The following is a 19,212-nucleotide window of genomic DNA, read 5'->3' as shown; positions in this document are numbered from 1 at the left end:
AGCTTTATAAAAGCAAGCAATCATTCAGAGCTTTGCAGAGGTTATACTTATTCTTAAAAAAGAGAGTACTGTCTGAGGATTTTTATCTCTTTTGTCATAGTTGCTGTCGTGGAGCGTGTTCAAGTGTCACCAGAAGAATTTGTCTCTGTGATTCAAGTAGCAACCACTGAGCAGAGGGAAAAAAAAGTGGAGGTTGTAGTTGAAGACGCAGAAATAAAACAAAAGCTGAGTGAAAAGCGAGAAGTTGCATTGCCACAGGCTGTGAGAGAAATAGAAGATGACTGGTTTATGCTATTGGATCGTCCCGTTAGAGAACCATCATTTGTGCCACCAGGTATTGCCAACTTTCTCTTATGCTCCTCCTCAGTCCCTCCTTATGGACTTAAATGCTCAATTTGTCACCTCTTTGGCTTAAGTGTCTCACAGTGCTCCTTCATTCTCTTTGTCATTAGTTACCATGGCCGAGTATGTTCAGGTTTATCGTGAAGAAGGCATTTCTGCTGTGCCTGAAACAATAGCTGTGCAGTCCAAGAAGGAGGTTGTAGTTGAAGTGACTGTGGTGCAGGAGGAAGAAAAGAAGCTTCCCATGCAAATTATTCCAGAGATGAAAATATCCCAGCCTGTGAGAGAGAGAGATGACGACTGGTTTCTGCTGCTGGATGTTGTTCCCAGAGAAACTTCATATGTGGCTCCAGGTACACACAGCCTTCAAATGCTTTTCTTTTCACACATATTGCACCAAAGGAGACTTAAAAATGAACGGCACATCAAGCTACCGGATGATTCACGTTAACTTGCATGGATGAACTTTTACTGAAGGGAGGCTCCAAAAAGCGCATGGATGCTAGCTAACCTGAATCACCTGGTAGTGCGATTCCACAGTCCCATAACAACCCCATCCCCTCGCTTTTTTTCCCGACACAATCTCATGCATGGCCTCACTGGAATCCAATTGACTGAGAATCCCTGAAGCTATCCAGAAATGATTTCTGTTTTACAGTTATAAGGCTTCTGTCAGATTCTCTGTGGCTGGAGCAAAAGTTTAAATTCTGTTTGTTTTCAGTCTCTCTGACAGTGCCCAGCCAAATTTATCCAAGTGTTGAACGTCAAACGGAAGTGAAAAGCATAGAGAGGAAGTCGCAACAGATTGCTCTTGACCAGATTAGACCACAGCCTTCCCATCCACTACCAGAGAGAGATGATGACTGGTTTGTGTTGTTTGATGCTATTCGTGAAGAAGCAGTCATACTACCATCAGGTATTCACTTAATGTATTTTTGCACCCCGTCACTGTGAAACATTATATTTTATGACATTTACTCTGCAAATTGTTGCATTTCAGCAGCTTCTAACTAGCTTCTAAACATTGTGCAGTGGTTTACTAGGGTTACTCAGTTCCTTTGACTCTGTCTGTTTGTACCAGTTGCCCCTGTTGAAATAATTCGGGATATGAGGAAGACGTTTGAGGTTGAGGTGACAAGCACAGAGACTAGAACATGGAAGAAGACGATAATTGGTGTGGACAGAAGGCAAGATGAGACACGTTTTTCTGAAATGAGACAAATCCAAATTGCACCTCCGTCAGAGAGAGAAGGAGGTGATGACTGGTTCATCTTGTTCGACATCATCCGAGAAAAGCCTGTTATCACACGATCAGGTACCTCATGTTGCCAAAGCATCTGCATACACTGTGCTAAAAGGCCAGACCTAACTCCATCAAAAAATACACAATTATATAAATTTGCATCTGATTTATTTATCTTTATGTAAAGAAAATGGTGGATATGGTGGAAAATAATTGGTTTATTCTTGTATATTTGTAATGTAAATGATTTAGTTTGTATGCATACAAACATGTCTATTTTAGTATGTTTTGCAATGCACAGTTAGTCTTTGACATTTGATCTGCCCTCTTATGAGTGCACCTGCTGTGTCTCAACACTATAGGTAGCCATTTCATTTGTAATTTGCAGTAAGCACAGTACAGTACAGTTCAGTAAATCATTTGTACTTTATTTCGACAACAATACCTGATTGTATTTTTGTATTAGTTGCTGTCCCTCAACGTATCCAGTTCCCACCAGAGGTCAGAGTTCCAACTGCCATGGATAAAACAAGGATTGCTATTTCCGAAACAAGACCACTGTTTGAGAAACGGATCCTGGAGGAAAGACGTCCACTTACACACACACATGTCAATGATGATTGGTTTGTTCTACTAGATGTTGGCCTCAAAGAGTCAGGTATTTTTATTTGACCTGTTTTGATTTGTAGTTTTGCGGATGAACAGCTCACACATGGTCGCGCTTTCTTTGCTCCATGAAACGCTTATTAACATTCACAGCCTGCTTACAGGACGCACGGTCCACAGTTGGCAGTGCACATTCACTGTTATTCAAGGACCTCTAACCGTGCTATGTTTTGCAGAGTGAAGAAATAATGTCTTCTTAATCTCAGCATTTCACCAGTTCACCTTCATTGAGCTTTTTAGCTCTTTGCAGCCTAACATCATCTGCCTTTGCATCCATCATTGGATCATAACAAGAACTAAACTGTGCTTTTGCTCTTTGTGAACATTCGCTTCTGGCCCGCCTCTGGTTCTGAAAACGTGCTTGTCCTTTATAAAAGGGAGTCAACGAAGAATTTAAGGTACAGTATACCCCTGCAGTGTGCGCATGTACCTCATCATAGAGGCTTGAGAGTGTAAGTATGATGTGGATCTTTGCATAGATGCGCTATTGTGTGTTTCTGTATTTGTATGTTTGTACCTGTTTCAATGTGCATTGTACTCTCTGAGAGGATTTGATCATGTTGAATGTGAATAGAATCTTATCTTAAATCAATATTAATAATAATCCCTTTGTAACACATTGTGCTAAAACATATTTCGATTTATTCACATTTCCATTTGGTCTCTATTGTGTCCAGTGGTGAGCACACAAAGGGGCACCCGTCCTGTCAGTGCTCCGGTCTTCTCCCAGGCTGCTCTGGCTGAAGCAGGAATCCCCATGGCCCCTTTCGACCAGCCCCAGACCTCCACTCCAATCAAGACCATCCGCCAGGAGGAAAGAAAGCTGGAAGTCACGGTAGAAGCTGTGGAGCCCTCAAAGATCGAGGCTGCGTCTGAAGTCAAGGTATTCAATTTATGTGATCACTGTTTTTCACGTTGGTGATGTCATTTTAGCAGAAGTCTTAAAGTTTATTTGTAGGATAAAAAGTTAGCATCACATGCTGTATGTATGTAAACCATGTATGTCTAACAGGACACTGGTGGCAGTGAGAGATGAACAAATTATTTATGATGTGTCCTCATAGGTACTATGATTGTAAATAATACTTTAAGAACTTTTTTTATTGTAGATACTTGTTAGTCTTAAATAATGAAAGATGCTAGCAAGCAGAGATTGCTCTCTGTGTTTGAGTGTGAACTGTGTCTCTCTTGCTGCTGTAGCCAGCAGTGTGGAGGGACCAGGGAGCAATAGACTCTTCACTGCTATCTACCATCAATGGGGACATCCAGGTTAGTGTCAGACACTGGCCTCTTGCATGTCATCCCATAGAAGATATGTTTCCACTATGGCTGATGTCTTGAGTGTTACAGCCAACAAAAGCAGGGAATCTTAACATGTGTTCCTTTCTCCTCCCTGGGGTAGCACGGGTCTGAGGTGACAAGCACGGAGGTGGTGCGAATGCGAAAGGTCAGATTTTGAGCCACGTATATGTTTCCGTAGCCATTTCTCCACCTCCATTCTGATGATATCAAGCTTCTCATCCAAAAGACTAATTTCACCCTCTTCTCATGTTGTGCTTCCATACGGCTAGGTCTTAAATGAAAACCACATCAGGTTCGATTCACGTACAATATATTTAAAGAGGTAGAAAAATGCACAAATAGATAGAATATGTTAACAGTGAGTAACCGTAACTTTAATATGAAGAGATCATGCTTGTCTAAAAGTATGTTTTACACATATAAACTGTTTAAAAGTTAAGAAGGCATTCATTTCTTCTCATTGCTTGTTGTTGTCGTAAACCCTGGAATGTACACATGCATGATTATAGCTTAAATGCACTTTACTAAAAAGGGGCATGATAAATGGTGTTTTATCACATTTCTGTCTTTCCACCATTCTTTATTTCTTTGCTCATTATAAAAAGTTTCATCTTAAATGAGTCCTCTAGAACCTTAAGTTCTTTGCTTTGTAAGTACATTACAGTTTGGCCCCTATGGCCACTTGTCCCCAAACAGTTTTGCATGCAGGCTCCTCACAACTCCTCTTGTCTGTTGTGTTAACACTTTAGTAAACTTCATTGTATGCATGTCCGAGGTATGGCAGTTTGATGCCAGCTTACAGAGAAACTGAAACAAACCCACACTTTTTTGTTCTTTTCATTTTTCACAGAAAAGAGCTAAGAAAATTGAGGATGACTCAATTTATATCAGGCATAGCCTTTTAATGTTGGAGGTTTGTATCCCTTCTGGAGATGCCAGTCTTTGGCTGTATTTTCTTGCTCTTTGGCACACTGGCTGTTATTTTGATATCACGCTTGCATGTGGCATGATTCACACTTTTTGCATCAGCTGTTAACGATTGGCTGTAGATTACATGATAAATGTGTGTAGATGTGTGGCAACGTAATTCTAATCCGGTTGTATCAGGAGAGTGCTGTTGAGTTTACAACAATTAAGTATTGGGATATGGTCAGGATTCTTACGCTTGCATAATCTTGTTAAGGATGCTGTACTCCTTAGCGTCCTTAAACTGTACCCAATGACCAGCCCTGGGATGTGGTCGATTATCGAAGGTCTAATCACAGACAGCGAGAGCTTTTCTAAGTTTTAGTTTCTCAAGCCAGGATTCACAAGCTGCTCCATTTGTATATATCATTTTTTTCCCCAGATCATCAGTATTCTCCTGTTCCTGCTTCTGCTTTTTGTACCTCCATCTCACTTTCTAACTTGCCAGTAATGCATTGCACTTTCTCAGCAATTATGCAAATGAAATCTTTTGACCATAGAAATGAAAATCAAAATAATTATACATTTTTGCTGTTATGTATGAAAGGAATGATGCTTGGAGAAACAATTATCATTAAGTTGCTCTTAAGTACCACAATAAGTCATGATTGATAGCTAACAAAGACTTCTGGTCATGAACTAGAACAACCGTCTGCAGTATGTTTGGTGGGATTGCTGTCAATATCTAGCAGTGGTCCATAAAGATCAACTTAATGATAAATGTTGCCAAATCCGTAATGCTACTGTTGCTTTTGTTCATTTGTGTTAAATGAACAGGTTTCCATTTATACCGAGGCTTCATCTCTGACAACTTGTACCATGTCTGCTACCCTCACCTTTCCTGCTCGTTGATTTGCAGCCTGTTTTCACGATGTGTTTCACTGCAAGCCTAATGCTATGAAATAGACCCTTAATGTGCTGTGTTGTGTAGTTAATAGCTTCTACCCAACCAGAACACCAAGTATTAATCGACTTTGATACATCATAGCACGGCCTCCTCTGAACCTCTCCTTTAATCAGCTGAGAGACTTAATTTACATTTTGAAAAGGAGCCGCTGATAATCTAAATAACTCCACATAATATGATCATCTAGATTAATTGGCCCTTTTAATTTATGTTTCTTTAGAATCACTAAGTAACCTTGCTTCTGCTTATTTATTTAATCAGTAATAAGTCAACAGAAATTGTACAGAAGAAACAGAAACGATATGTAATCTGACTCTTTTTTTCCCTTTTTCTTTATTCTCTCCCGTTTGTTAATCTCTCCCTCTCTCCCAACTACGAACATATCCTTCATCTCTTTCCCTCCCCATCCAACTTTCACTACCTAACCTCACAACATCCCTTTGTTGTTTCCTTGCTCCACTTGTCTCTCTGTCAAATTTCCTGTCCTATCCTCTTCCTACACCCCACTGCCATCTCCTCCATGTAGGAGTTCAATAAGCCTCAGGAGGACCTGCTTAGGCATCATGCCAGTATCAGTAAGCTGAAGAAGAACTTCATGGAAGCCGTCCCTGAGCCCAGGCCCAGTGAGTGGGACAAGCGCCTGTCCACACACTCTCCGTTCCGCACCCTGGGTATCAATGGTCAGCCTCTGCCCAGTGCGGATGGGGTAAGTCCTTCACAAAAAAAAACCCCAGCTGCCAAATACTCTATTTTAGCTGGAGTCTGTCAGTTCGGGAATTGAAGGAAATTGTGCAAATATATACATTTTCAACTGTTTAAGATTATCAGTTCCTGAACTGACCTGGTTGAAGTTGCATAAGTTTTCCATGGTTCTGCGTCTTCAGAGATGATTGTACTTGATTGGAAAACATCACTGCACTAATGTGAGCATTGTGCATGGATTTGTAATGGGATAGAAGAACCTGAAATTCTAGCTAACATCTTATCATGTTGGAGTAATTTTTAGGTTTTTGTAATTTTAATCATTGAACATTAAGATTCTATTCTTTTTTTTACATGATGAATATATTCAATCAAAAGACACTGATACAGACAAGATCAGGCTCTTCTAGTTGTCATTCTTGGTTCCCTGATGGAGAATAATGGATTATGTGTGCATGTACAGACCTATTCAAGAGAGTAGCATGTGGTATGTAACACATGCATGTGAATGAAGAATGCAGTCTGACTTGTTGAATAGGGTCTGTACTTTTGTTCTTTCACAGACTGATGTGGATGAGGCAGTTTGAGTCACGTTTAATACTCTGAGCGCTCACTTTAGTTCATCTTACCTGAAGTGAAGGACTCTGAACCCTGACACGTCGGTGTTGCATGACTGACAGACCGGACTTGTACTGCATGACTCAGAGATGACCACTCTCTTGAAAATTTGCATGTTCTGACACTGAACAGAATTTACTTTTCCCCCTCTCCTCTGTCCTTCCTTCATTGTTGACCTTTCTTTCTGCATTTAATACTTTTTACTTTGCACACTTTCTTTTCAAGCTGCTTTCACCTTTTGTTTTGGCTGCTGCTTTCTCCAAGCCTTGGTTGTTTTTCCATGAAGAGACAAGGCCTCATTCACAGTTGTATCAGCAGTTTTCCCTCCACTCTCCCTATAGTAAATGGTAATAAGGATTCCATTATGAATGTAATGTAATTGTACTATTACTGGCATTAATAGTTGTATTGCAGTTAAAATAATTACATGAAAACTTTTATGAGGACCAGAAACACAACACCAATCTAGTTGAGCTGTTTTCACATGAATAAAAAAGTGTAATCTATTGAGGTTCATTTTGTTAGCGAGACATTCATTCAAGTGCATTATCATTGCTTGGATATAAACCACTTTATTACTTGGAGATTAATCCCCCCCCAAGGGTATCATATTGTCAGGATGCATTAGAGTTGCGATGAAATCAAAGTAAAGCAAACCTGACAATTTACAGCCTGCAGTGAGGAAATGAATCAGAGCAAACGTACAGTGTTTGATGGAAGCTGTTGAGAATATGGCAATGGTCAAATATTGTCTGCCTAGTGGAGAAGACAGACAAACATTGTTTATTCTCAGTCTGTTGTTCTGCTTAACTTTCAATGAGTAAATGTGAATTATAGAACTAAGACTAAGACTCCTACTGTGAGGAAGGTAAATAATATTACAGGCAGCAGCAGAATTGGTCCCACTAGAGCTAATTGGCTAAAATGGTGGAGGTAATTAATATACACTGCAGTTGGTTGTATAGATACTACAGGCTTATGTTTTTCAGACACATCACCACACAGGGCATCTGCACCAATTTAACATCCTCAGATGAGATGCCTGTGCTCATTGTGGCTAGACTGATTCAGTTGAATGTAGCCTCTCTCAAAAACTATAAAATACTTTGATCATTACAAGTGTGGATGACTTTCTGTCTTTTCAGTCTGAAGTGGAATGTAGGACATGGAAATAAATCTTTAAAAAATGCATGTTAAAATGCATGTGCCGATAACATTTCCATGCTCTGGGCAGCAAACGTTGCTATTAAATCACATTTCTGTTAAAATAAACACTTCTGTTATTGTTGTTAGCTCATGAATTTTTTATTCTAAAAAAACTATTATTGCCCACCTCTGGCTTTTACCCTGTCGGTCATTGCAGACATTTCAAAATTCCTCCCTCTCATCTCTCTTCCCTCCTCCTCCTCCTCCTCCTCCCCCCTCCCTCAGTTTGTCATCCGCCTACCACGCGGCCCCCTGCTAGACTTCTACTCCAAACGCAGCTGAGGGGCCGTCTCGACCCTGCGGAAACCCCACACAGGTGTGAGTGTGAGCCGTGGAGACCGCACCTAGTCCATCTACCCATCAACCTCTAGCTTTCTCTTCTCCTCCTCCTCCTCCTTCCTTCGCCTCCTCTGCAACATCACTGTAGCATTTTTCATCTCTCATCCTCTGCTCCACTTGAGAAGCTTTTTTTTTTCTGGCCTCTGAGGAAAAAGACTTTCATTCCTTCTATTTCCCACTGCAGCACAATTCCCATGGTTTCTCCAGTCAGAAACAGACTCCAAAGACTGATAAGGACTGAAATGACAATCAACCCACGACCCTTTTGCATTTTCCGTGAAATTGTTTGGATTTTAAAGATACAAACCAATCAACCAGTATGACCTAAGAACTGACTTTTATCTGTTTTTTTTAATGTGTGACCATATCACTTTGAGCCTGCTTTTTTTTTTACACATTTCTAGGTGCATTTATATTGTCAGTTGTCTTAGGATATTATATTGAGATGAGCTGATCACTGTGATGTTTTTGGGACATATATATACACCTTTTTCCAGAACACACATGAAATAAGCACGAGAAAATATGAATCAAAGACTTGGATTTTACTCTGGTTACTTACTCTTTGTCACAGTATAGTGTTTCCTGTGATAGGAGACCTTGAGGCAGCTTAATTGTAATACTTATTAACCTCTTTGTCCTTCACCAGTGTTTTGCGAGGCAGGATGTAGCAACTTCAAGAGATTTCTTGTTGCATGACTTTTTGACAATCAACTTTGACCAGAGAATAAAAGGCATTGCTTATACAGTACAAATGACTAGTGTAGATTTTGTCATTTAAAGTTTCAGATTCTCTTTGAGTTCAGGTATATTGTGTGTAAGTCCATGGCTCTACTGATAGTGTATGTCATTTTTGTCATCACTCCCTCTTGAATGACGATTTAAACAAAAGGAAAATCCATTTCATTCTGACACACATTAAATTATATTCCCTGATGAAATATACAGTACGCAACTAAACCTGTATTCAGTATCCATTTTATTTGGTCACCTACTGTAGCATGTGTCGTGTGGAAAAGGGTGGATTTGGCCATTGTGATGCCTGCAATATGTTTTCTTAAGCTGTAGCACTAAAACAGTGTTAATTAGACCACCACCGTTTTCCTGTACATGTGTAGTGCCTCATAAAATGGATACTGTGTGTACATCATCTTTAGAGAGTTGCATATTTGTTAACTTGCATGCATACATGTTTATAATCTTTGTTAATTTGGCTTGTTATGCCAGCCATGTCAGTAGGAAATACTTCACCTACCCATGATCACATAGTGACTATGTTTTGTCTTTTTTAGAGTGTGTGCATTAGTTCCCTAAGCAATGGTTCAGAGACAAAGGCTACACATGAGGAAACCAGCAGCAGTTTGGGCTTGTCAGGCACACCCTGGCCCACTGCGTGCCACAAGAGTGAGACTGATAGTGTCGAAGCCCACGGTGGTCCTACTGAGGAAGAGTCATGTGATCAAGACGGGGTTGTAGTTTTTGAGACCTCCTTGGTGCCCATCGTAGAGGTGGAGATGGCGCAGTTGCCTCCCTCCCTCGAACCCCACTGTAAGGCTTTAGATGAGACCCAGGAGGAAGAAGGATCATATCCCGGTGTGTCGGAGTGCTCTAGGAGGATAGTCGGATCTTCCCCAGCCTCCTATTTCAGGAGTGATGGTCCACAGGTCATACGCTGCTTCCAGGTAGCCTGCTGACTCCCTCAGGGTGATGCTGATTCTGTCTCTGCTTGGCCTCTGTATCATTTCAAGCCTGCCACACTTGCTCACTCCTTTGCAGCAACATTAAATTAACGTCAAATCTGTAAAGGGAGTAGTGCGGTGTGAATTATGCTTGCCATAGTTAAATGTATCAGATTGCTGCAGATGTGTTGCACAGTGGTGTGCTAAGTTCTCAACTATGGTGATGGGTCGTTTTAACACTAGCACATTCTTCTCTGCCACAAAATGTTTCTGAGGTATTGACTTTACTTTCATCATCTTTCCAACCCACTTATGGCTTCATATTTTCTGTTTCTGTTTCTATTCTGTAATAGTTGGTGGTGGGAAGTGGATTAACAAGGTTGTTGCTTCCAAAAATCTTAATGGAAACAAATTTGGTGAGAAGAAAGGGCTGTTGCGGTGAAAATCGATCCACACAGCAAAGGCTCAGAAGGGAATGCATGGGGGTCAAATAAAATGGTTGCCGTGAGATTCGAAGTGTCTGGTTAAACAGCCACTCATGGGGCTATGCTCCCATCCACAGCCCCCTCTGGTGCAGACCCAGACAGTCACCATCACAGCTGTCTCCAACTCCTTACCCACTGGCATCTCCACCACAGAAGTCCCTATCGTGCCGACCAAGACCTTCACCTATGAGTCTTCAAAGGTAGGAGCTCCAGCACCTGCTCAGCCCAGATCTGTCTCAGCTTTATTGCATGGATAGCCACACAAGCTGACTATATGCAGGTCTGGGAGGACCAGGCCAGGGGCTCCAAAAAGAGCATGAGGCAGCACAGCCCCTTCCCTGGCTTGAAGCTCAGGGTCACAAAATGTAAAACCATTATTCAGTCTACCTTTCCTTTGATGTTTTTCTCAGGTGACAGTTGATGGGACAGACGAGGACAAAGATGGCACAACTGTGTCCAGCTCCAAGACTGTTACCTCAGAGACCACGAGTGGCACCACAGTCACCACCACTACCACTCACATCTCAAAGGTCAGCAGGACAAATCTTGCTCTTGCCTTTTCAATTTTATATTTTATTTTATTTGGCACTCAGTTGTATTTTTTCTTCCCTCTACCAGGTAGTGAAAAGTGGATCTTCAGAGACTCGTGTGGAGAAGAGGATTGTCATAACTGCAGACTCTGACATTGACCAAGATAAGGTATAAACGTCTACCCATGACACAAAACACTACTGGAAAAAAATATATACTGGACAAAATATACAAGCTAAGTATATAGATCTCAATGTTCTCATCGAACTCTTGGCAAGGAAGTGTATTTCCCAAATTGGCTAACTATTCCAGTAAGAACCATTTAATGAAGATGATGATAATAACTGATTCAAGCAAATACAATTACACATAATGTCTTTCTTGCAGGAAAAACATGGCGGAGCATCAGCATTGTAACTGAATCATCACCTTCGTTTATTTCCTTGACTCTACACCTCCGACATCAACTTCATCAGAGTGCAGCAATCAACACACACTGACCAGCTCTATCTACACACACACGTATCCAAAAAGAAATATCTCATAAATCAGCACCTACAATTATCGATGAACTGAGTAGATAAATGTTAGGAGATCTTCATTTTATTTTTTTTATTTTTTCAGTTGAGCTGTTCGTTGTAGGTAGAGGAGGGCTGCACAGATCTCAAGTTTTGATTAAATGCTTATCTCATTCTGGTGTTTGAAAAGCTTAGCGGATACATTTTTATTGGTTAAAAAACAGCATTTTCAGTTGAGTGATCTCAGTTATGTTTGCTTTTGAATGCTTTTATTTTCCTAGTGGTTTTTACATTGTTAATTTTATACAAATGCACTGTTTCCATTCTAGTTTAGACACCATTATCAGCATTTATTCCCTTGGTGCTGCTAGGGGAACGTTAAGACTACATTCAAGGGAACGCTTATTTTTGTTATTGTTTACTTGTCTATTTAATTCAGGAGAGACATTTTTTTTAATGTAATGACATACCTCACATCAATATGTGAACAAAGATATTCTGTGCTCAAATTTGGAGTTTGTTTGGCTTTGTTCACTGCTCAGGTACAAAAACAAAAAACCTAAAATCTTTTCTTCCCCAACCAGCCAAAAACCGGTAGCCTACACATTATTGTAAAGTTTGAATTAAAAATTGATCTATTTTGAAATATTTCTCTATTTTATAGAATTAATGCTTTTATAGTATTTGTACAAATTGAGGTTTTTAAGTTATTCATATCCACCTGATCATGAAATTGTAGGTTACCATTGTGCTGTGAACTGAATTTCGAGGTCTCTCTTTTAGACCTCCTTACCTGTCTTGCCTGACACCCTGAATCATTCTTATTCGTTTCCTCTTGTAGTCCACCAAGTTTATCAAACTTTTCTCAATTTACATATGACAATGGAGTGCTTCCTTCAGCCCTATGTTTTATTCAGTAGAATAGAAGCCATAATTGCTTTGAATATATTTGGTTGATAAGAAACGTCTTACAAGCTTTGGTCTGTTTATCTCAGGTTTTGATATTCTTTTTAAGACTACAGACCTCCATATGATTGTATGAGGAATGTCCATATATGTATATCCATCCTACTTTAAATGTACGTTTATGTTCAGCCAAGTGAGGTTGATTAATGTAAAAGCTCGTCTGTCACAGTAACCACTCGTGTAAGAGGTGAAGGCAGCTGTCCGAGTATATGTGGCTTTTCTCTCATAGGAGCACAAGTTGTCTTTTTTACATGTTCTACTATACAGTAATTTATTTGTAAAGTAGGGAATGTTTCATGTGATTTGATGTACTGTGATGTTTCAACACAAGCTGGTTTCCAGGCTTCCACTAAAGATGTCACAATGTTAAATATTGCATTCATTATCAACCAAGTTTGTAAAGCCTTTTTACCATATAGTCTAAGTAGATTGCTTTCTCACTTGCTGTTTATCCGTGTACCTTTCCATAGAGAAGAAAATACTTAAAATATATGATCCCCTTTTAGATAGCATGTTTGTTAGCAAACTCTTTAACCCAAAAAGAAGCCATTGGTATTTTAGCTACATGGATGACAACAGCAAACTCCCCTGGAAGAAAACGTAGAATTCCACATGAAGAAAAATAGGTTTTAGACAATGGAAAATATTGTTGCTTTGTGACTTATCCCTGTCTTTTTATGAAAAAATAAAATATGCATTATTTTGCATTTTGGTGCGCAGTGTATATGTGAAGCATACACGAATGAGATTTTCATAAGAAATAAATATTTAATGCCATTCACTTGTTTCATAGTGGATGTTGCCGCATGTTCAATCAACACCAAACGCTCGAGGGGAAAAAAGTGGCTAGATTGTAATACCATAATGTAAACAAGATGAAACCTCAAATACGCAATTATCAGGAAAATATTGTTACAGTTGCCTAAACAGTCAAGCACAAACATAACCACTGAATTCAAATGAAACAGATCAGTGTAAAAATAAAAACTTAAATTGAGAATAGTTCCATTTTAAAGATGAGCTCTTTCTTTCTGCCTCTAATTTCGTATTAACCATTTCTTGGAAATAGCACCCAATCACATTTATGAATATTGCTGTTTTCAAATAAAATCCATCACCTTAACACAATAAAATCTTGTGCACATTCCAACATTTGTTCTGCAGCACAAGTTAATATGATTTGATGCAATTTAGTGTTAACTTTAAGTCAAGTATTGATTGACCATATCACTTATAAGGCAAATCTGTCAGCAGCTGGTGGCAAGATTTCCTGTTACATTCAATCACCTGCAATTGAGCCACAACACAAACTAGCCTTCATTAAAGCCATGTTTCTGTTTTAGAGAAACAACCCTAAAATATGAAAAGATCAATTGACATCAATTAAGGATCAATCAAGCGACTGAGCTTTTGGGAATAATAACATGTTCAATACAGAAAAAACTAACTTTCTCCACTGTAACATTGTTTCACTAAATGAGCAATAATGGTTGAATCTGGAGAACTGTACAGGCATTTATTGGGAATATATAATCCATCGCTTCAAATAAGTAGTAAACGACAAAGTCTTTGAGTCCAGCGTCTTTGTCAAAGCGGGGTTCTAGCGAATTGTCTTGACTGGACTCTTGAAACTTGATGCAGCCTGAAGTTGAAGTTGATAAGCCATTGGATGAATCTTGAAACCATATAGCCTAAACAAGAAAAAAAAATATGATTACGTCCTGGATACAAAGAAATTTCTTTTCAATCCCCTGAGGTCAGAGACTGGGAAATGATTGAAATTTCTTATACTCATGCCAGTACAATAACCTTAGTCTAAAATTATGATTTAGATGAGTAAATAACTTATTCAAGAAAGAGTAAAATCTGAGCAGGTGTCAAATCCCAACTTTTTTTGTACTTGGCAGTTTTATCAAGACGAACAAACCTTGGCACAAACTGGTTGGCTGGTCGCTTTGGACGATACTCTGGGTGCACCATGAACAGCATGTGGGGGAACCCTGTGCCAAAATAGGCTCCATCTGTGTGGTGGTGTCTTGAAGATTTAGGGGTATAAACATCCATGCACTTTGGGCAATAAAGCTTCACCATTGCTTCCCCTGGGATGTCTGACAAACCTACATCAGACAGGAGATAAATGGTGAGGGATTTGTCTTCATAGCCACTTACAAAGTCACAGGTGCAGCACGGTTCTTGTGTTAAATGTGGAGTTTAAGAAAAGTCAGACTTACCAATAGGAAGCATTGGCTGATTCTCACAATAGACTCTGGGGCAATAGCCAAAATCCCCTTGTTGATACTTTTCCAACTACAGAAAACAACAAATTTGGAAATCACTGCTGATTCTTGTCATAGGGCATGTAAGAATTTGAAGTTATTAAGTAAAAGCTTACCATCTGTGCAATGCCTCTGTTTGTGAGGATGTAACGTGCATGTATAAGCCCGTAGAGCATTTCTGCTGCCTGCTCTATCAAGTCACTCTGGTTCGGGTTATCTTCAAGCTCCTCATCTGTCAATTCAAAGCAACACAGGCAGCTAAAATCACTGTCACTGCTTTACCTCATTTCACACGGCTAATTCCTTGACAGTCTCACCTGGCTCCAGGTCGAGAATCATGTCCAGGGCCTGGCGATAGTGAGGAACCTGCTCATTTAAACCTGTCAGGTTAAATTTGTCTTGTATGTAATCCTCATCAACCTGTAACACAGCAGTAGAAGACAACAAATGGCAATTAATTGCATTAATTACTGTTGCAACAGCAGATTGCCACAGCACACTGATGTGGCAGCATTATGTAAGAGTTTAACAGGATTACTTAGATGCTACCAGTGAAAAAGGCAAGGAGTTAAAATTAGAGTTGGAGTGTGTGACACACTGATGCCAACACTAACAACACTATTCCTAGTATTTTTATTTCAAGTTTTTTTCCTTTCACACGTCTCCCTTGGGTACTTTATGAGTGAGCAGATTTCATGTGCTTCAGTGGAACAAATTAGCTGCAACAGGCAACTCTGAACTATAAGTGTCAAAGTAAGACCACCAAAGTGACACATGATTACGAACTAAAAGAAAACATTACTTCTATGAAACTTAGTTGCCATATCCAGGTATGTGTTAGACATTATAAGAGTGAGATGTACTGTTAGAAAGGAAGAGTAAGCCCAAGCAAGAATATTTGTCATTTCAGCCACAAAGATACAGCTGAAATGAACCATTGTTTCCCCTGGACCAAGCAAAAAAATCAAAATGCATAAAAACAATAAAAGCCCATGGGTGCATCAAAAAACCTGTCTTCAACAAAATATGTTAGTTTTAACTGAAAGTGCACAGAGCTTAGATAAACTAACATATAGTATACACTCATAGGGCTGCAACTAACAATTAGTTTTTCATTTTTTGCTGATTATTTTCTTGATCAACCACTTCATCATTAGGTGTATAAAATGTAAGAAAATCATGAAAAACTGTCTCCAAAATTCTCCAAAACATCCAAAAAGTATGTATGCAAATGTTTGCAAATGACATATTTTGTTTTCTTTTTTTTGAAGTGGAAAAAAGTAAATACAACCCCTTCAAACAGACATTAAAAAAAAAAAAAAAAGTTTAAATGTTGATACATTGTCTCTTTATCTTTCATGAACTTAACTTGAAATATAATGCGCTGAGTAGGCAGTACGTTTTATTATAGCCAGCAAAGAACATTTCTGTTCTTGAATTAGGAATTTCCACCTACTTTTCACTGTACATAACTTAAAGTTCTGAGATATTTTTAGGCAATCTTGTCTAATGTTACGTTAACCCACCGGTTTTCAATGATGTTCCAAGTCAAGTGATTGTGCACAATCTTCTACGTGCAACTATATACAGTTTACTATCATGCAATGTAGAGAAACGCAGTAAATCCTCCTATATGAGAAGTTGTACCCAGCAAATGTTCGACATTTCTAAACTGATGCTAGATTATCAAAATTGCTTGTCAATAAACCTCCTATCCAGTGACTAATTGCTGCATCTCCATACACAATAAAAACCTATGTAATGTTCAAATGTAAAAATAGGTTTGTGTTGGCGGAGGTGGCTGCAAGGCGTTCAGCGGTTTGACTGCATGTGGAAGAGGCTGTTGCAAGAATCCCCTTTAATCCCAGTTTAAGAAAGAAGTAATCCTGGACACTAACCTCACAGAAGAACTCATTCCCTCTCAGTCCACAGAACCAAGATATCCAGGACACCTCCTCTGAGCTGCTCATCCTCCTGACAAACCAAAACAGAGGACCAGGATTAATTTTACAGGCTCACTGGTTGGCTAAAAGCTAAGCACCGGCAGCTCAAATTCTTGCGATGTAGACTTCATAAACACAGATATAACACGTTTTCACATAATAGATGCAACAAGCTTAAACAGTTTTTTCTGGGACATTTAACAAACATGTGATTGTATTGTCTATAATCTTCAATTTGCCTTTTGAGTTTGCGTCTCTAACCTGCTACCTACGTTAGCCCTTGATTTAAACGCTAGCTTGGTAGCAATCGTTGGTTAGCGCTAACACGTCTAACGTATAGTGGGGAGATTATTTATTGTAACGGCAACATGTATTCAGAAGAACTGTCTTTGCATATTTATAACAGTTTGCAGAAAGTCACTTTTACTCACCTTTTTTTTTTAAATTCGTTAACACATTAACTTGCGGGCTTTGCTGGTTTGTCCTTGCTTCCTGGATGACAAATACGTTTTCCGGTCATCCGGATTTTTCAAAATAAAGTTACTCATGACGCATATTTCATAGGCAACAGTAATGTAAGGAAATGTAGCAATGTTGATTCATATATACCCATTTTAGAAAGATACGATTTTCTATTCGCTGTATAATGGATTTTCCAACAAAGCTACAACAGTATAGAATTTCTGATTGTTTTATTATGTTGATGTTTTTGTGTGTGTTCAAATTTGAACTTGTGAAATGTTTTCACCTGTATTCACCTATACATAAAACATCACAAAGCTATGTTTTGTATTTAACTAAGCAGCATGACATAACATTAGACCACGGTACAATAGCATTTACAAAGAAGTTAGTTGCCTATAATGTGGGAAATCTGTACTGCAGTCATAATCACAAAGGGCCGATGCACAAACATTTTATGCAGATTCCAGTGTTTAATAAAAATTACACTTTTTACAATAAGTTTTTTTCCTTCTGACATGAATTTGGAAGCACTTAGATGATTTTTAAATCTGAAAAAAGTCATAATGACATTCAGTCCAATTTAGGATGGAGAGCACTTTCAGGGCAGGTCTGAAAAGGTTTTGCGACTAGGTGGTCCAGCATCTTTCTGCTCCTGTTCCTTTCCCATGCCTTCAAACATCAAGATCCTTTAATGAAGAAAATTACATGTCAGCTGCTATACAAGACATTAGTGTAAACTTTAGACAGATTTGGACAATATCTTTACTTAAAGTACTTCTCACATTAAACCAATTTTTTTTATCAACAATTTTTTTTGCTATCAAACTTGTAATTTAATCATACAGATTTAGGCTTAAGGCCATCAACTAACCAGTAACTTCATACAAATTTATGAATTCTCAAAATTTTGCATCTACTATTTGTTTTTTTTTTGTTTTTTTTTTGTTTTTTTTACAATTTGGGGACTTAATCTCCTGTTAACCCTAATCCTCCTGTGACTCAACTTTAAGTCTCCATCCACTCTTTTTTTATTACCCAGTATTTCATACTCACAGTTTTAGTATTGCATTTCTTTTTCCCAGCATCATATCCAGGAAGTCATTGTAGCTGATAGTGTCTTTTGATGTTCCTCCAACCACCTCTGACATCATCTTTTTCAGCTCTAAGTGAGTCTTGGCCAATCCAAGTTTCTCCAGCATTCGTTTTAACCCCATTATATCTATAAAAATGATAATTCACAGACAGCAAATAAAAAAAGGTCCTCATATCTATAACCTGTGAAGACATCTTTGTTGTGAGTCATTGCTGAAAGCAGCAGTTGCTCAATGTAACAAAAAATATTTCAGGGCTGTAAGACTGGTGCAGTTTTACCTATTTCTCCTTTGTCATTCAGATCAAACTCCATGTACTTTTCTGTAATACAAACAAATATAGTCTCATTCTGAAATGTATGACACTACGGTAAATTAATAAAACAATTCACTTAATGAATGATCACCCTTTAATACTTACTTTTAAACATTTCAAGTTTTGAGGCAAGGTCTTCCTCTTCTGCATATTGGGGATCTGAGAGAAAAGCCTAGAGGAGTGATAAATACATGATAAAAAAATGTATTATACATATTATTATTAGTATCACACTGGTGTCATGTTTTTGTGTTCCAGCCCCTGTCTGTAGCAAACACATGTCTCTAATGTAACCTGATGACTTTGCCTAAAGATATCAATTATCAGTTCAACACACCTCATTGATAGAGCTCAGCTTATCTTCCTGCTGAGACTTGAGAAAACCATATGCTTTCCCGCCTGTAAGAAACCAACACCCAATTCACTGAAGTCTTACAAATTATCCATTAAAATACATACAGAAAATATTCTTAACTACACTGATTAAATTGGCTGTAAGACTAGTAAAATGACAAATGGAGACATAGCCGAAAAAAGTCAAACTAACCTTGAAGACTGTCCATTTCTTTGCACAGTGCTGAGAGACTGTGACAAATGCACTGAGAGTGTGAAAAGTTACGATGGCGTTTCTATAAATCGAGCCAGAAGAGG

General features: G+C 38.8%; 3 protein-coding genes across 13 annotated transcripts in view; 1 reads left to right on the top strand and 2 right to left on the bottom strand.

Annotated features, from left to right (window-relative positions):
- Nucleotides 1–13,177, top strand: part of LOC111664930 (uncharacterized) — a 31,939-nt gene extending 18,762 nt beyond the window's left edge. For 5 of the 11 annotated variants that reach the window (XM_087177553.1, XM_087177546.1, XM_087177550.1 and 2 more), the window contains 15 exons: nucleotides 101–334; nucleotides 453–695; nucleotides 1,064–1,258; nucleotides 1,424–1,657; nucleotides 2,052–2,243; nucleotides 2,929–3,134; nucleotides 3,452–3,520; nucleotides 3,654–3,698; nucleotides 4,404–4,466; nucleotides 5,953–6,132; nucleotides 9,584–9,973; nucleotides 10,533–10,655; nucleotides 10,866–10,985; nucleotides 11,074–11,154; nucleotides 11,374–13,177. In XM_087177553.1, coding sequence (XP_087033679.1) covers nucleotides 101–334; nucleotides 453–695; nucleotides 1,064–1,258; nucleotides 1,424–1,657; nucleotides 2,052–2,243; nucleotides 2,929–3,134; nucleotides 3,452–3,520; nucleotides 3,654–3,698; nucleotides 4,404–4,466; nucleotides 5,953–6,132; nucleotides 9,584–9,973; nucleotides 10,533–10,655; nucleotides 10,866–10,985; nucleotides 11,074–11,154; nucleotides 11,374–11,403 — 2,405 coding nt within the window. In that variant the 3' untranslated portion in view covers nucleotides 11,404–13,177. Of the gene's footprint in view, nucleotides 1–100; nucleotides 335–452; nucleotides 696–1,063; nucleotides 1,259–1,423; nucleotides 1,658–2,051; nucleotides 2,244–2,928; nucleotides 3,135–3,451; nucleotides 3,521–3,653; nucleotides 3,699–4,403; nucleotides 4,467–5,952; nucleotides 6,133–8,177; nucleotides 8,668–9,583; nucleotides 9,974–10,532; nucleotides 10,656–10,865; nucleotides 10,986–11,073; nucleotides 11,155–11,373 lie in introns of those variants that run through there. The other 6 variants (XM_087177549.1, XM_087177547.1, XM_087177554.1 and 3 more) reach the window with 6 other exon arrangements.
- A 41-nt stretch (nucleotides 13,178–13,218) lies between these two features.
- LOC111664932 (casein kinase II subunit beta) lies at nucleotides 13,219–17,218 on the bottom strand. Its single transcript, XM_023419739.2, has 7 exons — nucleotides 17,121–17,218; nucleotides 16,645–16,720; nucleotides 15,064–15,166; nucleotides 14,863–14,978; nucleotides 14,702–14,777; nucleotides 14,398–14,587; nucleotides 13,219–14,161 (listed from the first exon to the last, which is right to left on the bottom strand). The coding sequence occupies exons 2-7, from the start codon at nucleotides 16,714–16,716 to the stop codon at nucleotides 14,071–14,073; spliced, it is 648 nt and encodes a 215-aa protein (XP_023275507.1). The 5' UTR covers nucleotides 16,717–16,720; nucleotides 17,121–17,218; the 3' UTR covers nucleotides 13,219–14,070.
- Nucleotides 17,219–17,604: 386 nt separating this feature from the next.
- On the bottom strand, nucleotides 17,605–19,212 carry LOC111664973 (allograft inflammatory factor 1-like). Its single transcript, XM_023419806.2, has 6 exons — nucleotides 19,109–19,212; nucleotides 18,899–18,960; nucleotides 18,667–18,733; nucleotides 18,526–18,567; nucleotides 18,208–18,373; nucleotides 17,605–17,840 (listed from the first exon to the last, which is right to left on the bottom strand). Exons 1-6 carry the CDS (start codon nucleotides 19,122–19,124, stop codon nucleotides 17,753–17,755), a joined length of 441 nt encoding a protein of 146 aa, XP_023275574.1. The 5' UTR covers nucleotides 19,125–19,212; the 3' UTR covers nucleotides 17,605–17,752.

Source organism: Seriola lalandi, unplaced genomic scaffold (assembly GCF_002814215.2).
Source record: "Seriola lalandi dorsalis isolate HSWRI2012SDOR001 ecotype SW California unplaced genomic scaffold, Sedor1 jcf7180002054609, whole genome shotgun sequence".
Taxonomy (NCBI): Eukaryota; Metazoa; Chordata; class Actinopteri; order Carangiformes; family Carangidae; genus Seriola; species Seriola lalandi.
The sequence above is the reverse complement of the archived record's forward strand: the minus strand, read 5'-3'. Positions and strand labels throughout refer to the sequence as shown.

What these genes read in the sequence shown, in the direction of transcription:
- LOC111664932 (XM_023419739.2), bottom strand. Translation starts at nt 16,716, where the DNA reads ATGAGCAGCTCAGAGGAGGTGTCCTGGATATCTTGGTTCTGTGGACTG. An exon ending in GATTCTCGACCTGGAGCCAG is followed by an intron (nt 14,979 to 15,063) that starts GTGAGACTGTCA and finishes TTGAATTGACAG; the next exon opens with ATGAGGAGCTTGAAGATAAC. An exon ending in TCAGCCAATGCTTCCTATTG is followed by an intron (nt 14,588 to 14,701) that starts GTAAGTCTGACT and finishes TGTCTGATGTAG; the next exon opens with GTTTGTCAGACATCCCAGGG.
- LOC111664973 (XM_023419806.2), bottom strand. An exon ending in AGCTGAGCTCTATCAATGAG is followed by an intron (nt 18,734 to 18,898) that starts GTGTGTTGAACT and finishes TCACTCCTCTAG; the next exon opens with GCTTTTCTCTCAGATCCCCA. An exon ending in GAATGACAAAGGAGAAATAG is followed by an intron (nt 18,374 to 18,525) that starts GTAAAACTGCAC and finishes TCATTTTTATAG; the next exon opens with ATATAATGGGGTTAAAACGA.